The 20,414-nt window shown below is 38.9% G+C and overlaps 1 protein-coding gene across 4 annotated transcripts in view; it reads right to left on the reverse strand.

Annotated features, from left to right (window-relative positions):
• The window catches only part of SLCO5A1 (solute carrier organic anion transporter family member 5A1), a 163,980-nt gene that overhangs the window by 36,186 nt on the left and 107,380 nt on the right, over nucleotides 1-20,414 (reverse strand). For all 4 annotated transcript variants that reach the window (XM_033202419.1, XM_033202417.1, XM_033202418.1 and 1 more), the window contains one exon: nucleotides 2,093-2,291. In XM_033202419.1, coding sequence (XP_033058310.1) covers nucleotides 2,093-2,291 — 199 coding nt within the window. The remainder of the gene's footprint in view (nucleotides 1-2,092; nucleotides 2,292-20,414) is intronic.

Consider the following 20,414-nt stretch of genomic DNA (forward strand, 5'->3'; position numbering starts at 1 on the left):
ACAAAAAATTAGCCAGACATGGTAGTGCATGCCTGGAGACCCTCTTTACTCGGGAGACTGAGGATAGAGGATCCCTGGAACCTGGGAGGTTGAGGCTGCAGTGAGCCATAAGTACTCCAGTCTCGGGGACATTGCACTCCAGTCTCGGGGACAGAGAGAGACTCTGTTTCAAAAAGAAAAGAAATAAAAGTTAAGGTTTTCATAACTCTCACAGAAGAGCTTTCCACCTTCTTTTGGTGAGGCTGTGGGGAAAACAGCACTCATATCCATTGCTGGTGAGGGCAAAAATTGGTACAATACCTGTGGAGGTAATTTGGTACTATTTATTCAATCTCACTTCTGAGAATTTATCCTGCACATACAGAGCACACAAGAGAAGTAATAAATGCCTTGAAGTTATTTATTGCAGCATTGCTTTTAACAACTAAAAATTAACTGGGCATGGTGCCATGTGCCCATAATCCCAGCTATCTGGGAGGCTGAGACAGCAGGCTCACTTGTGACCAGGAGTTCGAGACCGGTCTGGGCAACATAGTGAGACCATGTCTATAAATACATAGATAAATAAATAAATAAATACATACAGACAGACATACATACAATTAAAGATTAGGAACAACCCACTGCTCACCAAATGGGGGCAGGTTAAATACAAAGTGGAATACAATGGAATGCTATGCAGTGGTTAAAGGTAGTGCTTATGGGCACAGACACTGTAGCCAGATTGCTTGAGGTTAAGTCTTGGGTTCTGGGCAGTGCCACACTGGAGGCAGCCACCCTGGATGACAAGATTCTACTGTGAAATTCTAAGGGATTTTGTCAATTGTTTGTTTAACACAACTATTTTTAAAAATTAAATGATATAAACATATAATCAAATGATATTAAAGACAAGGATAATAAATACATAAAATTCATCACCTTCTAATTATTTTATTATTATCTATGCTCTTGCCTAGGCCATTTAAGTCTATTCTACCTGTATGATAGAAACATTATACAATGGTGTGTGACTGAGCACCTCCTCCCAACTCGGTGTTCAGAGTCGACAAGCTGATGACATGAAATCATCCACAGGGGTGTATTTACATCTCAGAATTGACAAATGCTACAAATCAAGGCTTTTGTTTACTTTTTACTTTTTGTATAAATGAATTACCACTATGTTGCCCAGGCTGGTCTTGAACTCCTGGTCTCAAGTTATCCTCCTGCCTCAGCCTCCCCCAAGTGCTGGGGTTACAGGTCTGGGCCACCGCACTGGCCATGAGCCTTTTTTAGAGAGCCATTTAAACATTTGTCAGCAGTCCACTGGTTACATGTGATCGGTACCTCCGTTTTGCTATCTGTAAACTCAGGATGATAACAGCACCTATTTGATAGGGTTATTGAGAGGATTCATGGATTAACATATGTCAAGCACTTAACAGAATGCTCAGCCTGCAATACAGTCATGGTAAAGGGGAGCTATGCTTCAGATTGTTACTACCAATACAGAAAGATCTCCAAGCTATATTGTTCCATTTTTTAAAAGCTCAGCAAAGCATGTATGAATGTTCTACTTTAGATACAAAAGAGGGACAATTGAAAATACATATCCACAGCGTCTTCAATAAAGAAGTCTTGGAAGGATATGCAAAAAATGAATGAAAGGGGTTACCTGTTTCATCTTCGGTTGGAGGAATGGGAAGAGCTAGGTGATGGAGGACTTGAGTAAGAACAAGAGGTTTCATCATACCTTGTATTTCCATTGAATTTTATGTTTTTGAGCTACAGAAACACATTCCCCATTCAAAACATTACAATAAAAACTGAACAATTTTCATTAATCCAATAAGCATTTCATCCTCATCTGATGTAATTAAAATGCTATGAAAGTCCCTCTGTGAGGGTCAGAAGGGGCACAGAGGAAGACAAGACCCTGGCTTCTGCTCTGCAGGAGTGCATGCTCCACTTGGAGAGGCAGAGCACACAGAGAACACACAGGGAGAACAGCTTGGAGGGAGGGGTGCGAGTCTGACTGCAGATGCACAAACACCATGGGGCTTTGCACCTCCATCGTGCAGATACGACGCAGCTCTTAAGAGGTACTTACCCTGTTGTATAAGGGATGTTTATGCCCCCTAGATTAATGCTTTCACATCCAACAATAAATAGGGTTGAAAAACACAGTAAAGACACACCACTGCAGATCATTGCTAGTTTTGCAGATTCTCTGGCACCAAGTTTCAATTTTTTGATAATGTAGCCTCCGAGGACAATACCAACACCAGCACTGGGAACGATAATAACCCCTGGGGAGAAGAGGAGAAGAGGAGGAAAGGATTAATTTGAACTCATGTACACTATTATTCATCTTATCTATTCTGTCTCCTGCTCAGTAGTACTAAGGTAAAGAATCAAAAATTACTGTAATCAATACATCTTCATTGTGTGTGATTTTATAGTATAATATTATTTTCAACACATACAATCAACAATAGACTCACATCCAGATTTCAATAAAAACTTTTATACAGCAATAAAATAAAGACAAGCAACCCATTACAAAAGTGAGTAAAACTTGAGTAAGTTCTTCACCAAAGACAAAATCCAGACAAACAATAAACACGTGAAAGGGGGGTCAACCTCATTACACAGAAGGAAATACAGATGATGCACCTAACATAGAAATGATAAATACTCAGGTGACAGGTACCCTAAATACCCCAATTTGATCATTACACATTCTATGCATGTCACAACATTCCACGTGTACCTCATAAATAAGTATGAATGTAATGTATAAAATAATTTTTTTAATTTGAAAGCCACAGTGAAATACCACTACACACCAATCATGTTGGTGAAAATTGTAAAGTCTAACAATACCACACGTTAAAGATGTAACGTAATGGGAACTCTCAACACATTGGCAGGATGTAAATCTCAACACTCACTTTGAAAAACAGTTTGGCATTATCTGGTAGAGTTGAAGATATACACACCCTGTGGCAATCAATTCCATTCTTGGATCTATACCCTGAAAAAACTTGTGCTCGTGGGTACCAGAAGAAGTGGACAAGATATTTGAAGCATTGTAATAGTAAAAAACTGGAAATAAACCAAATGTCCATTAATAAATATATCATGTATAGTATATCTATATAAAGGAGTGCTTCTATACACTCATTAAATGGAAAGAAACGTAGCTGCACACAGCTTTGTATGATGAATTATACAAAGACAATGATGAACAGAAGGAACCAAATGCAACAGAATGTACATGACATGACTACGTTGGTATGAAGTTCAACAACTTGTAAAACTAAACAGCATTGTCTGGGAATGCACAAACAGGTAGTACAACTGTGAAGAAAAACCAGGAGTAATTAACACAAAAGCCAAGATAGTATAGGGATTCGTGGTATCAGGAAGGGATGCAGGAGGTTCCCCTGGTGCTGAAAATACTTCATGCCATGACCTGGGTAATAGTTACTGCTGTGGTCTGAATGTCTGTGTCCCCAAAAATTCACATGATGAAATCCTAATCCCCAAGGTGATTAGGAGGTGGGATCTTTGGAAGGTGATTAGGTCACAAGAGTGGGAGGCCTGATGAATGGGATTCGTGCCATTATAAAAGAGGCCTGAAAGAGCTACCTCACCTTTCCATGTGAAGTTACATGGTGGGAGGTCACATGTGAGAAGACAGCCTTCTATGAGAAATTGGGCCCTCCTTCACCACACAGGGCCAGGGCCTTGTTGTTGGACTTCCCAACCTCCAGAACTGTGAGAAACAAATTTCTGTTGTTTAGCATCCACCCAGTCTATGGTAATTTTGTTACAGCTACTTGAATGAACTAAGACAGTTACACTGTGTTCACTTTGTAATTATTTCTAAATTATGTTTAATGTACTTCTGGGTAAGTTATTTTTCACTGTAAAAAAATCAAGAAATTGGCCAGATGCAGTGGCTCACACCTGTAATCCCAGCACTTTGGGAGGCCGAGGCTGGCAGATCAGTTGAGGTCAGGAGTTTGAGACCAGCCTGGCTAACATGGCAAAACCATGTCTCTATTAAAAATACAAAAATTAGCCAGCGTTGGTGGTGCACACCTGTAATCCCAGCTACTCAGGAGGCTGAGACAGGAGAATCGCCTGATTGAACCCTGGAGGCAGAGGTTGCAGTAAGCCAAGATCGTGCCGCTGCATTCCAGCCTGGGTGACAGAGTGAGACTCCATCTCAAAAAAATAAAATAAAATAAAGAAATAATCATGGGGCCTGCCCCCAAGAACCTTACAATCTGAAAGAGAAACAAACAACTTAATAGAAATTAGAATACAATAAAATAATTATATGAAGTGCAGGGAGAGAGTCTTCCCTGAATGAAATCCGGGAGGGTTTCACACAAGTGGCAATATTTGAGTTGACTCTCAATAGATGAGACAGAATCTGCCCAAAGGACCAGCACAGAGACTACCCTATACAAAGAAAATATCTGCACAAAGAAAATACATGCACAGAGGCATGAAATAATGATATTGAGGATTCAATGCAATACAAAATATTGAGTATGGAAAGGAAGCAGCTGGGAGGTGGAAAGACCTGGAGAAGAGATTTAGGGAAAACGGAGACCATGAAAGACCATGGAAAGGAGCTCGAGTTGTATTTCTGATAATGGAGGCCGCTGAAGAATTCTGAGCTGCGGTTGACAGGATGGAAGCTGTGTATTCCAAAGATCAATCTTGAAACGACATGCAAGACAGCTTAGATGGGGTCAAAACTCAAGTCAGAGAAGTGGTCAGGGGGATGACTGTAAAGGTCCTTGTGAGCCACAGTAGGGCCCTACAAAGATGGCCCAATAAATTAGATAAGGACAGGGAGAGAGGAAGGATGACTGCATGACACCAGATGAAGGAAGAAATCTGGAATATGAGGAGGAAATGTGTGAGCAGAGCAGCTCAATGGCCCCCATTGTAGACTTGTTGATTGTGAAGGGCCTGAGGAACAATCAGGTGAAATGCCTCACCCAGTGTGTCTGTGGGCTGCAAGATCAACAAAGAGCTGGCTGGGAGATTTATAGCCAGGAGATGAATTCATGGCATAAATAAGATGCTCCAACAAGACGGTGCAGAGTAAGAAAACAAAAGGGCCAAAACTAACATCCAACATCCAGAAGAGTGCCAATGTTAATGGGGTATCATAAAAAGGTGAGCCCATATAGCAAGTTGAAAATGAACAGCTACAGAGGCCGGAGGAAATGTGGGAAACAAAAATGTCAGAAGCCAGAAAAACTTGAATTTTGGATTCAGAAAGACTGGAGTTCAAATCCTCACTCCATTTTTTGTAGCCATGTAATCATGCAGGCTTCCTAAACCTTCTAACTCAGGGTTTTTTGCCTTATCATGGAGATGTATTCCTTTTACCTTAGCCTTAGAATGAAGATTACAGGAACTATCTGTTAGTAGACATAGTACATAGTATTTGGTACATAATATAAATTGTAGCTATTAATTAGCAAAGCAAGATGATGGGCGCCTGTAATCCCAGCTACTTGGTAAGCTGAGGCAGGAGAATGGCTTGAACCCAGGAGGCAGAGGTTGCAGTGAGCCAAGATGCGCCATTGCACTCCAGACTGGGCAAAAAGGTGAGACTCTGTTTCAAAAAAAAAAAAAAAAAAATTGTGGTTATTACCATTACAACTGTGCCATAGAAAACCAAGGAGAGAGAACAGGCATGGTGGCTCATGCCTATAATTCCAACACTTTGGGAGACTGAGGCAGGCAGATGATTTGAGGTCAGGAGTTCGAGACCAGCCTGACCAACATGAAGAAACCCCGCTCTACTAAAAATACAAAAATCAGTGGGGCTTGGTGGTGAATGCCTTTAATCTCAGTTACTCTGGAGACTGAGGCAGGAGAATTATTGCTTGATCCCAAAAGGCAGAGGTTGCAGTGAGCTGAGACTGCACCATGGCACTCCAGCCTGGGTGACACAGTGAGACTCCATCCCAAAAAACAAAAGAAAAAAGAAAAGAAAAGAAAACCAAGAAACCAAGGAGAGAGTTTCAAGGAGAAAATAGACAACAGTATCAAGTGCATTAGAGAAGTCCAGTAAGAAAGACTAAAGTGAGACAATGTGTCACTGGACCTCTGACAAGAGCAATTTTAAGAGTGTCATGCAAGTGGAAACCAGACTGTGATGGGCTGAGTAGTCAGTCATGAGGCCCTAGAGTTTGGGAAATCCAGTCAGCTCTTTCTAGAACTTTGCATGTAAAAGGAAGAAGGGATATGGGTCCAGAATTAGACTGGGACCAAGGTAGGGTTGGGGTTTGGAGGGTTGTATCTGTTTGCTAGGATGCAGAGAGGACTTAAGCATATTTATATACTGAGGAAAATAAACTAAAAAGAGAATGAATGGTTGAATGTGGAGGGGAAAGTTCAGCTAATGACAATGCAAGATCCTTGAGAAGTCAGGATAATATAGAATTAATAGCACAGATAATCAACTTAGCCGTGAATGGGGGAGAGACTCTTTCCTCTGGGCTAAACAGGGGATAAATCCGTGGATGAGTAGTAGCTTTACAATGTTAGTTTTTCTGTTTTATTTTTTCATTATTTTGTAAACATAATGTAATACATATTTTAACAAAACAGTTGAAAAATATAGAAAAGTAGGAAGGAAAACAGCAAAGTAGGAAGGAACAAAAATCCACTGATTGCATTCTGGCATATTTCATTGCAGACGTTTTTCCTCCTAGAATTCATAACATACTGCAGATTCATTTCTTATAGCTTTGATTTTTGTTGGTTTTTTTTTTTTTTTTTTCTGTGCAATTGAAAACAAAACCACCTCTTAGAAGGAAGATATATTGAGAACTTTAAATGTGGCCAAGGGTTGGAAAAACCATGGTGGGAAAGTGAAGGCAGCACTACTAAGAATATGTAATAGAGGGTACTACGGATCCAGACTATCTTGGACACCAGAAGTCTGCAGCTGCATTCACGTGCATGGTTGCATGCTCCTGCATGTTCAACAACCCACAAAGAGAAGCAGAGGAAGGTTGAGCTTAACTTAAAGTCAGTTTTGCCTGCCAGCCAGTGTTCATCCTGTAATCCTCACCAGAGTCCTATGAAATCGGCAATGGCTTTTTTTTTTTTTTTAGACAGTTTCACTCTTGTCGCCCAGGGTAGAGTGCAGTGGTGTGATCTCAGCTCACTGAAACCTCCGCCTCCCAGGTTCAAGTGATTCCCCTGCCTCAGTCTGTCAAGTCGCTAGGATTACAGGCGCTGGTCACCAAATCTGGCTAGCTAATTTTTGTATTTTTAGTAGGGATGGCGTTTCACCATATTGGCCAGGCTGTTCTCGAACTCCTGACCTCAGGTGATCCACCCACTTCGGCCTTCCAAAGTGCTGGGATTACAGGAGTGAGCCACCGCGCCCGACCCGCAATGGCCCATTTACAGATGAGGAGATTGAAGGCTCAGGGAAGTGGCCTGCTCTATAGTGCACAGCACAAAAAGGGGAGTTTGGATGGAAACTGACGTTTTCTGTTCCCAGCCCCACGCTGGGCCCACATTATCACAGCTGCCTCTTACACCCAACAGGCCCCTGGAATCTGATCCAGAGCTCTGGGGTGAGATGAGCTGGCGAATAAAGTACCCTCCCCCACAAGCAAACATATACATGCTATCAATGTGATTAATTTACCTTTAGAATGAAAACGTTTTATTCATAAAATTTCCATTTCAACTAAGCAATTACGGAGTCTCAGACACTGTACTACAGCCTCAGGATAACAACAAATCTCCATGCTGGTAGCTGAGTCATAATTAAAAAGCAGCATAATTTATTTGATTACGCATCCTAGTTAGCATTAGGCTCTCAAAAACAGAACATTTGTCATCAGTAAATATGAGGGCACATTAAACAGAGTGAAGACCCTTGAAAATGTTCTTCGGCGCCCCCGTCATCTGCATCTCGCAGCACTATCAAAACGGAACGATCTGACCACTTATTTACGCGAATATGGACATTGCTTGGATCTGCAGTCAGAGAAAGATCCAAAGTTTGCTTTGGAGAATTATACGCGTCTTCGGTCGAGCAGCGGGGATGGGATCGGACAGTTCAGAGCCTTCTTACTTCCCCCCAACTCAAAGCCGCTGGTTCCAGGTACAGCAGCTCTAGAAGTTCCCGGTGAGCTTACGGAGGGTCTGGGAGTCAGTTTCTCCACCCACCACCACGCGACATCCAGGCCTCCCCGCCTGCCCACTCCCTACTGGGGGTGGAAAAAATAAATACAAAAGATGGGTTCTCCTGGCAGAAGTTACGGTCCTGCCAGTCCTGCCGCTAGCCCTGTCTGAGCTCAAATTCACGTCCCTGGCTGGTGCCCTCCTACCCTTCCCTCTGTCACCAGGCCCCAAAGAGTCAGCTCGCCCCTCTGCTGCGCCTCTCACCTCTGCGCCCCTCACCTCTCTGCGCCCCTCACCTCTCTGCACCTCTGCCCCTGACCCTGTCCGGTTGCCAGCCTCGGAGGGACCTGCGAGTTCCTGCTCCACGCGCCCTCTAATGGCCAAGACCTAGGGAGCGCAGATGAGAAGCAGGTGGGGAAAAGGCCACCAATGGATGGATACCCAAGGACACTTCCATATGTTCGGTGGGGAGGACAAGGGGGACACAGTGTGGGGAGATGGAAATGCCTGCACTAAGCCCAGGCACCCGAGGCCCTAGGTGCCAGCCGTAGAGGAGAGAGCCCAACGCAATTCCATATGTTCAAGAGGCAGATCCAGGTAAGAGTCTGGGCTCTGTAGCCAGATCCCCTGAGTTCAAATCTCAGCTCAGCCACTTAGAAGATGCATGTCTTCAGGCAAGTTACTGAACATTTCCAGGCCTTGGATTTTCTACTCTCTGAAATGTGGATTATAATAGTATCTTCTTCATAGGATTGTTAGGATTAAATGAATTAAGACCTGTGAAAGGCTTAGAACAGTGTCTGACCAACAGCATACACTCAATAAATGCTGGCCATCATCATCATCATTTTAACAAGTATGAACTTCATTATCTGCCTAACATTATGGGTTTAAATTTGCACACATATGTTGGAATTATAATCAGGCAAATTCTTATATGCTATTTAATCTATAGAATTGAATTGAAGCAATCTATTAGTGGCCCAACATAAACCTCTGCGTATTCTTTAAATATACAAACCTTTGATATTTACTTACTATGTGTTCCTAACACATAAACCTCTGTTAGATATTTAGCAGCATGTCTTTTATCTGAATCTAAAGAACTCACTGCAACATTAAGTGCTGACAACGCAGAAGATTCTGCTTTGCTCATACAAGGTCTGGGAATATCCTGCTGCTTTCCAGCTGGAAATCTTTTATCTACTCATTTATCCAAGCAAGTAGACATTAATTGTCCTACTTTCTTTCTTTCTCTGTCAAGCACTATTATGCCGCAACATTAGACTTTGACGTTTTTATTCTGGATCCCAATATTGCTTTCCTTTTGTGGTTGCATGGAGCCAAAGGGTCTTTATGAAAACATAATATTTATTTAATTACCAAATATAAAAGCTAACGACTGCATTTTTCCTCTTTCGCTCCAATTTTTGCCAATTTGTATTGTAAATAGACACAGAAAATACACATAAGCTTAAAGCATGATTTGGAGCACAGGAAAACCTAAACCTAAGGAGAGAACAAACTTAGGCAACCCATTCATTATCAAGAATATATTATAGGTTCAGGGAGCTTCAATTGTGCTGTCGTTGCTATTGTTAAGACAACAACAATGTGCTTTTATGGTACCCAGTGCTAGCCCCTGTCATCACAACCACCACTCCTATTGTGTTTATTCTCTATCTTTCTGTTATCTTTCTTTAAGGTTCTTGTCTATATTTTAGCATCTTCCTATTTATTTAGCACTGACCAATGCCTAGTGTGTGTTTGGATGAAAGAACAAACATTCATTTTGAACTTATTATATAAAATCTTATATAACTTTTAATTTATTATATAAAATCTTCAAGTGATTTACTCATTAATTTCTGTTTTCAATTATTCCTGGAACTAGGTTGTATCCTATTTTACAAATAAAGAATCTAAGATCTAATCTGAGGTTAAAATAAATTGGTAAAATCTGATAAGCACTAAATATCTAGATTGATGCCTGAAAAATCTCACTTTTACCAAGATTCTGAATTGAACATTATTAGCAAAAGTTTATTAAACTGCCAAGCCATCAAAGGAAATGCAGAGGACAATATCAGTCTCTGAAACCTCTTATCTGTTGTGAAATTACAGTGGTGCAGAATGTCCCACCATGGTGAATTAAATTAACACAGACAGGCTCTCAGAATATTAAACATTGTCATTTCTTTGCTCTAGTTCCACTGCCCTTCTGTGTTTTCCATGTCCAAAGTTTTCTTAAGTTCAGTTGAAAATAAATGGCTTGCAAACATGAGACTATCAATAAATAAGGAATATCATTGTAAGCCATTATGACATGTGGATTCTGCTGTTGCCTGGCTGGGCACACGGGAGGGACAAGAAAGCAGAATGAGTACCTAGAAAAGAAGAAAGTACCATTTATTCACTCATTCATTCTCTCTCTCTCTCTCTCCCTCCTTCCTGCCTCCCTTTTTCTTTTTGTATGCAAGTGCACACACACGCATCCACAAGCAACCACGTACACACACAGATGTTGATTACATGCCAGGTACCGTGATAACTGCTTTAAATACAGTATCTCATTTAATTCTCAAATGTTATGGATTTTTATGCCCTGAACCCAACATATGTCTTACAATCAATAGTCTGCAAGCCTTATGTCATAATCTAATTAGAAGCATTTTTCTTTCATAGTAACTCAAAATCACGGTGCACCTTGCCAGCAAAAGTGTGAGATTGGAAGGAATACAGCATTCTCTCCACATCACAGAGGAAGAAACACCTAACGAATTCTAGAGCAAGGAAACTGACTCAAGGTTATTTCACTTTTCTAAAGCCTAAGCTTCTAACCTGATGATTCAAAAGACATCTTTTCCTCTTGCTCAGAATAAATAATTTTACCCTTTTAAGCTTCCACTGTATCTTGCAAACATTTTCCTATAGGAAGTAAGTATCAATTACTATCAGAAGGAAACAACTAAAAAGATTGTTTTAAAAACCCAAACCTTGAAGCTAGCAAATTTTAACTGATCTGAGAATAGACAGCACAGTAAGTATACATTCTCACAAACTATAAATGACTCCACAAAGTTTAAAAGCACAGTATATCTCTTTCTCTTTCATATATCTCAATCTTACTGTTGCAAAAAATTCAGCAATCCCTTCATAAATGATAAACAAGATGTATCACTAGAATTAATTTAAGGTACCTTTTTCTTTGAACTCAGTGGCCGTTTAAGACAGAGAACAAACTATTTCTTTAAAGCCATCATATTTCACAGCATAGCTTCAAGCCAAAACTTAAAGGAGGAGTAGCAAAACCCTGTTTGGACTTAGGTTTAGGAAAAGCAGCCTGCATGTGTTGAGCATTTGTTGCAGTCAAAGCTGCCAGTACCTGAAGAAGTCTTTAGGCAGAGTAGAAGAACTTACAATAAGTTCTTTTAGGAATTCTCTTGAGGCAGATAAGCTGGGGGGTTAGCTTGCTTAGCTCAAAGCTGCTGCAACCCAGCTGTCTCAAGTTTTGCCCCTCCATAACTTCAGTTAGAGGAGACAGAAGTAGACTTCATCAGCCTCAGTTTCCTCTGTCAGGTTCCCCATGACAATCATAGTGTGGCTCCCGTGGGACCACTTACAGCTAACCAAAAGAGAATGCCCTTGAATTTCTAGCGTAGCCTTGCTGAAATTTTTAGTAAAGGCTTTCAAAGGAATTACACACTTCTAAAAACCTTAGCCTCGATGACTTCAACAGGGAGATATTTATATAAAGCCCGTATTTAACTCCTCTTAGGCCAAATGGATCTCATTCACCCATAATAACACTTTCTTCAACTCTTTACCAACATAGGGAGACACTGTGCAGTAGGAGAGAAATATGAGAACCCCAATCTCAGGATTCAAGGTCTGGGGATCATTGAAGGAAAGGTAATAGAAAGGAACATTCAACAGTGAAAACAACTATGCTTTTCATTTTGGATTTCTGTAAAGCTCTGGCTGAAATAATGCATAAAAGAGAAGGCTGAGCTGTTTTATGAAAGGGATTCAAAAATCAAATCAAATTAATATTTCATCCTTTATGGCTTACAGACCTGAAAGAATTTTCTGCATCCAGGCGATAAACCCACAGAGGGCCAAAACCACTCGAAATGATGAAATGCAAAAATCACAGTGTTTACTTCCGTTTTCCCCAGTGCTGGGAAACTGAAGGTGAAAACCTCCAAGCAAACTACTGGAAAGGTGGGTAGGGGGCTTTGTAGGGGAAATTTCACAGGAGAACAATAATACCTTACTAACTTTTTCAGCTATCAAAATAAGCCTCAAACGACGTTGGTATCAATTTTCTGTACTGAGTTTCCATTCATACAGGTAAAGCCCACAGATGCGGCCCATGCCAAGTGCAAAACCCTCTTTGGAGGCCCTCTGGGCAAGATCCATTTTCTGTCAGCAACTTTCCAGTTCTCCTCTGTCCATTGTTGTCCAAATCCAGCAGCCCAGAGCTTTTCCATCGAGACAGTTCATCGTCATGATGCCCACTAATAGCAGAACTGCAAAACCCTGACAAAGCTATCCTTCCCCTGGGAGAAGTAAGCAGACTTTTCAAACTCTGTATATGGGAAAAAAATAGAGACAAACATCTGCACGTCTGAACTATACCTATTAGAGCCCCTTGGCCCACTGGGGCCAGGTGGAAATTTTGCTCTTGAGAAAGCTTATTAATTCTGCCAAGTGAATAGGGAAGACCAGAGCAGCCATTTCATAAATAGAGTCAGATCACTAATTAGACATATTGTGTTTCTTTTTTTTTAATTGACAGCTTCTCTGAGCTATAATTCATGTGCTATACAATTTACCTACTTAAAGTGTACACTTTAATGTTTTTCGTATATTCACAGAAACATGCAACATCACTCAAATTTTAGAACATTTTCATCGCCCTAAAAAGAAACGCCATACCCATTAGCTATCACACCCAGCCCTCCCTCACCCCTCACTGCTCCAGCCCTAGTTTCTAGTTTCCACTCTAATTTCTACTTCCATAAGTTCGCCTATTCGAGACCTTCCATATAAATGGAGTCATACAGTAGGTGTGCCTGGCTTCTGTCACTTAGTATGTTTTCCAGGTTCATCTATGTTGAAGCATGTGTCAGTTCTTCATTCCTATTTATGGCCAAATAACATTACATTGCATTTCTAGATCACATTTTATTAATAATATTTACCCATGCATTGGTGGATGCACACTTGGGTTGTTTCTACTTTTTGGTTATTAGGAATAATGCTGCTATGAACATTCATGTACAAGTTTTGTGTGAGCGTATGTTTTTGTTTCTCTTGGATACACGCCTAGAAATGGAATGACTGGATCATATGTTAACTCTGTGTTTGAGGAAGTGCCAAACTGTTTTCCAAAGTGTCTGCACCATTTCACATTCTCAGCAGCAGTGTGAGCGTTCCAATTTCTACACATCTTCACCAACTCTTGTTATTATCACAGATAATACTTGATTTTAGCCATCTGAGTGTGAGGTGGTACCTCGTTGTGGTTTTGGTTTGCATATCCCTGATAACAAACAAGGTTGAGCATCTTTCCATGTGCTTATTGTTGGACATTGGTACATCTTTTTTGGAGAAATGTCTACTTAGATACTTTGCCCATTTTAATTGGTTTGTCTTTTATTATTGAGTTGTAAGAGTTCTTTATGTGTTCCAGATATAACTGCCCTAGCATATATATGATTTGCAAATATTTTCTCCCATTCTGCAAGTTGTCTTTTTACTTTTTTTTTTTTTTTAAAGGCAGGGCCTTGCTCTGTCACCCAGGCTGGCTCACTGTAGTCTCAACCTCCCAGGCTCAAGTGATTCTCCCTCCTCAGCCTGCCGAATAGCTGGGACACAGGCACACGCCACCACCCCCAGCTACTTTTTATGTTTTTTATAGAGACGAGGTATTCCTATGTTGCCCAGGCTGCTCTCGAACTCCTGGGCTCAAGCTTGGCCTCCCAGTGATGGAATTACAGGTATGAGCCACCATTCCTGGACTATTTTTACATTTCTGATGGTGTCCTTTGATGAACAATAGTTTTAAATTTTGATGAAGTCCAACTCATCTATTTTTTCTTTGGTTGTTGTCTAATGCAAGGTCACAAAGAGTTATGCCTATGTTCATTTCTGAGAGTATTATAATTTTAGCTCTTACATTAAGGCTTTTGGTTTATTTTCAGTTGCTTTTTGTATGTGGTACGAGGTAGGGGTCCAACTTCATTCTTTTGCACGCGGCTATTCAGTTGTCCTAGCACCATTTGTTGAAAAGACTATTTGCTCCTCATTGAATAGCCTTGGCACTCATTCTGTTTCACTGATGTTTTTATCTTCTTTAATCCTATACCATACTGTCTTGATTACTGTTATTTTCAGTAAGTTTTGAAATTAGGAACTATGGGTCCTCCAACTTTGTTCTTTGTCAAGATTGTTTTGGCTATACTCAGTACCTTATATTTCTATCTGAATTTTAGAAGCAGCTTGCCAATTTTTGTAAAGAAGCCAGTTGGAATTTTGATGGGCATTGTATTGAATCTGCAGATAGATCAATTTAGGAAATATTGACATCCTAATAATACTAAGTCTTCCAATCCATCAATATGCAATGTCTTTTCATTTATTTACATTTTCCTTAATCTTTTAACATTTAATTTTTAATTGATAAATAAAAACTGTATACATTTATCAGGTACAACATATCATTTTGAAATGAGGATACATTGTGGACAGCTAAATTGAGCTAATTAAAATATACATTACTTCAAGTAGTTTTTTTTTTTACAGTGAGAACACACAAAATCTACTCTTTTAGCAATTTTCAGGAATGCACTGCATTGTTATTAACTATAGTCACCATGTTGTACAGTAGATCTTTTGACTTTATTCCTTCTACATAACTGAAATTTTGTATCTTTTGACTAACATTTTCTTTTACTTTTAAGCAATGTTTTGTGGTTTTCAGAAGATAAGTTTTACATTTCTTTTGTTAAATCTACTCCTAAATAGCTCATTTGTTTGATGCTAATGTAAATGAAATTGTTTCCTTAATTTGATTTTTGATTCAATGCTAGTGTATAGAAATATAATAGATTTTTGTATATTGATCTTGTAAGATCTTGCAATCTTGTTGAACATACTCATTAGTTCTAATAGTTTTTATGATATATTCCTTAAGATTTTCTCTATAGAAGATCACATAATCTGTAAATAGAAATACTTTTACTTCCTCCTTTCCTATCTGAATGCCTTTTATTTCATTTTCTTCCTTAACTGCCCTGGGCCTAATCTCCAGTATAACAAAGAATAGAAGTAGCAAGAGTAGATATCTTTTCCTTGTTCCTGATCTTAAGGAGAAACAATTCAGTCTGTCACCATTAAGTATGATGTTAGCTGTGGTTTTTCCATAGATGCTCCTTATCCCATTGTGTTTTTAATCTTCAATTACTTAAATGGCAGTTGAGCTAAAATTCATTTTTGGGTTATTTACAAACATGTTTTTAAAAACAACTTTCAGAAAACTTACAAAAATATGTGATTTTTAAAGTTTATATTTAATTTAACAGAAAACATGTATTGAGCAACCACTCTGTGCCAGGGCCTGTTCTAAACTCTGGAGACAAATAGGGAATAAAAGTGACTAAAATTCCTGCTCAGATTGAGTTTACAATCTAACGTGGGAAACAGACAAACCAATAATTAAGCAAATTGTACAGAATGTTAGAAGGTAATAAATACTAAAGAGAAAAATGCTCAGCGGAGTAAGGAAAATGAGGAGTAGGGAGAGGAGTTGCATTTTTAACTGAGGGATCCTGGGTAAAGTCTCATTGACAAGGGGCCATTTAAACAAAAACCTGAAGGAGGAACATGAACCAGCATTTGGGGGATTAAATACTCCAGTTGTACACTGTCCCCATTTATTCATTAAAGAAAGTTTACCAGGAGTCTGGGATAATAAAAATCAGAACATTTTGTAACAAGAAGAAACTTCAAAAATTAATCAGTTCACCTTGCTCTCTGAATAAGATAGCTTAAGCCAGAAAAAAATAAGAACTTTGGACAAGACAGTGACAGATAGGTTGAAAATCTTAACCGGTATGCTAAATACTGCACTTTTAACCTGAAGATTTTGTTTGTTTGTTTCAAAAAGACATGTACAATTCCACCAGATAATGAAATCCACAAAATAAGTTTTACAAACGCAAACATACTCTAGGAATCTAATGGTCGGAGCATTTGTGGAGAACATCAATCCTACTGTCTATGAGAACTTAGGTTTCAGAAATCCATTAACTAATCAACCTTATAGAAACTAGTCATTGTGAAATAGGAAATTAAGAAAATAACAGAATAATGCCATAAGTAATAATAGTAAAGATTATAATAATAGTAAGAGAAATAACAATAGCTCATAGAATGAACTGCAGTATTAACCAAGGCTAAAAAGAATTTAAGTAGCACCCCCTACAAAGTAAAGTTAGAAGAGAGTACTAACTGTCTCTCCCAAGAAACATTAACCATATCTACCCTCCTCATATTTTGTAGGATCCATAAATTCCTGTTCGTTTCTTCCCTGCACAGCTGCAAGGTCACAAGACAGAGAAGCATAACCTGCAAACTGAGTTTTCCCAGACATATAAGACATGTTGCAAAAGTGTCACAGCAGCCTTTGTTCTCGCTTCTGTAAGCCAGCTTCCTGCTTCACGTAGTGCCCGCCTCAAAATGCTTAAACTCGTTTTCTTTATTCTGGGCTCAGACTTTCAGGACACATGTCTGCTGAGCCAGTGTACACATTAAATAAACACTTTCCTGCACTCCATTCAGTCTCTCCAATGCCTTAATTTCCCGCAATAATTGGGTAGAAACTACTAGAAAGGAAACAGATGACATGGTTCCTGTGTGCCTACAAAAATTTAAATTTTATTAGACTCATCTCTAAATCTCTCAGCAAATCATCTAATCATTTCCCCTTATTGCTCAGATCTTATTTATTCTTGGTTTTTAATAATAAAATCATATATTTTCAAATAAAACTTATCTTTGGAAGACAACAATATAACTTGAAAAGCTATGAGAAGTAAATGCAATAAATATTTAAAATTTAACCCCAAAGATACATGTGAGCCAGCAAAGGATGAAAATGCAGTGTAGCAACTATGACTGTAATGTACCTCCCACTGACAAGCATGGACTTCTTTCATGGTGTGATGGTCACTGGTTCACCAATAACCCCAGATATTATACTAGGAAGTCTTCACTAGGACCAAAGGTAGCCCTGAATCTTTTCACATTTTTATTTTCACCAAAATGAAGGCTATGCAAGGCACATGCCAAATAAAATATTAATATTTTTGTACTCAAAGTTGCAGGAGAGTAGCTAACATCTTAGATAATTAGATGGGAACCGAGAGCGGCCATATAAAATCAGGAAACAGAATAAAAACAGGACAATGTAATAGGCACAACTCAAGTTTCGACCCATTGAAACAAGAGAAAACTTCACATTTTAGTATTTACTAACATTTTTAAAATTATTACTACATCATATGAAATAAAGTGTTTGTGCTTTTTATTTATTCATTTGTGTGTTATCACAGAATCATAGAATTTGGAAGGGCGCTAGAGCGGAGATTGCTGCTTACTCTCCAATGACTACTCTTCTTTTTCCTAAAGCAAGAGTTGACAAGTTTTTCTATTAATGGCTAGATAGTAAGTATTTTCCAATTTGTGAGCCCCACAGTGTCTATTACACTAGTCACCTCTGTTATTGTAGTGTCATGGACATGTGCAGACAAATGAGCATGATTGGGTTCCAATAAAGTTTTCTTTACAAAAGCAGGAAGCAGGCTAACTGGCCCAAGATCCCTATTCTAGAGTAACAGCTTGGCTTATGGCTACTTGGAATAGACTACATTTCCCAGCCTCCCTTGCAAGTAGGTGTGGCCATGTGGCAAGTTCTGGCCAATGTGATGCAAGCAAAAGTAGTAAATCCCTGCTCTTCCTCCTTCCTCCTTCCATTTTGCTACTTGAAATGCTGACATAATGACTGGACTGCCACTTTGGACTATGATGACAGGAGTCTGTAATGGAGAAGAAATTGGAAGCACTATGGGTGATTACAGTCCCTACACCAGCCCTGAGCTATGTTCAGAATTTTATGTGACAGAGAACTAAAGATCTCTTTTGTTCAAGCCTCTGTTCCTTTGCATCTCTGATATTCTCCAAAAGTATATAATCCTAAATTAACACAGGAGCCCAGAGATCATGTATTTAACTCCCTTGTGTTAAAGATGATAAAATAAAAGTGAGACTCTGGAAAGATGAGTGATTCACCTCGGATCATTGGCTAATTAATGCCAGAGAAAGGCCTAGACTGTTTTCTGATTCTAAATCCAATGCTTTTTCTAGATTTATATGAGGCTAGTGCTCCCATAAACATACATTTAAATTACAAATGTTTGTTATTTTCTTTGTGAGATCTTTTCAGTCATTTAAGCCACTTCACTTTTTAAGGAATGGGTGCTCACTTTTATCCTAAAAATGAAGAAAAAATATTTTTATTTATAGAAACTTGCCTTAGGATCAATTCTTTCAAATCCTATTTATTTCAGAAAGGAAGATGTTTTAGACTAATTTTCCACCTAAAACAGCTGGAAACTCAAAATTCCTTTCAAAGGGTTTACCCCTTATTGTCTTCAATCCTGAGGTACACACCAAAAAAATAAGAGCTATGATTAAAAGATGAAATGTATTTATAAGCCAGGCATGATAGCTTATGCCTGTAATCCCAGAACTTTGAGAGGCTGAGGCAGGCAGATCATCTCAGGTCAGGAGTTCAAGACTAGCCTAGCCCACATAATGAAACCTCATCTGTACTAAAAATACAAAAACTAGCCAGGCATAATGGCACATACCTATAGTCCCAGCTACTTGGGAGGCTGAGGCAGGAGAATCGCCTGAGGCTGGGAGGTGGAGGTTGCAGTGAGCCAAGATCTACCACTGCTCTGCAGCCTGGGTGACAGAGCGAGACTCTATCTCAAAAATCAAACAAATAAATACAATAAAATAAAATAATAAATGTGTTTATGTTAGAGTGAGCTGACTTCAACTTTAACCAAGATTACCAACAACAACCTAAACTCAGGGAGGGAAATAAGCCCTTACGACTTTTTCAAAGCACATTCACATCAATTATTTAATTGATCAATATAACAGCTCTATAAACAAGTATTATCTGCTTTTACAGATAAAACAGACTGAGAAAATGAAATGGCAATGTAATAATCATAATAAATGTGTGGAGTACTTCAAGTCTTGAACTACTTACACTTAATATTATCTAATCTTATGGATTATTATTTATTCCCATTTTTTGTATAAGGAAACTAAGATACATGAATGACACACCTTGCCCAAGATCACAAAGCAAACAAAACAAAGACAGGGCAAAAATCTGATTTCAAAGGCAGAGCTCTTTCAGGTCTGACATGAGAAGTCTGTTGCCTACGTTCCAGGGCCATTGTTCCTTCTAAAACTGAAACCTAGTCTCTTAACTTCTACTCATTTTTTCAGTTAGTTACACTGTCTCCTAAAACAAACTCAAATCTTCAAGACAAATTGATGAGATTTGTTAACACATGCATGATGTGTATGTGTGAATATTTGTGTATGCATGTACGTATTGTGTGTGAATGTATACATACACATGTAGGAACATACATACACATCAGTGAATTTGACTGATACAGAGATGAGGCAGTGAGTGACTATTCTTGATCCATAATTTAGCCACAATATATGAGACTATAGTAAATATATATTCTTTGGCCAATTATTGGCATTTTAAGTTTACTCACATTAGTATAAGACACAACAAAATAAACTTACTGAAGAATCTAGATTTTATGTTGACCACAACATGAAAAGTATAGCACAAGAGCAGAACTTTCATTTTCAGCTATATTGAAGTCATATTTGTAAAGCTGTATTTGTTTTGTGTAACATTAAAACTATTTTTTGTTCTGTCTATAAGGTAGTTTTTGTTAATAATTTTAATGTTGTGCCTGATGAATGTTTGAATACAAATTAAACACATTTCTTTTTTTTTTTTTATCTTATTTTTTGAGACAAGGTCTCACTCTGTCACCCAGGTTGGAGTGCAGTGGTGCGATCTCGGCTCACTGCAACCTCTGCCTTTTGGGGTCAAGCAATCCTCTCACCTC

This window comes from Trachypithecus francoisi, unplaced genomic scaffold, assembly GCF_009764315.1.
Source record: "Trachypithecus francoisi isolate TF-2019V2 unplaced genomic scaffold, Tfra_2.0 Lachesis_group7, whole genome shotgun sequence".
Classification (NCBI taxonomy): Eukaryota; Metazoa; Chordata; class Mammalia; order Primates; family Cercopithecidae; genus Trachypithecus; species Trachypithecus francoisi.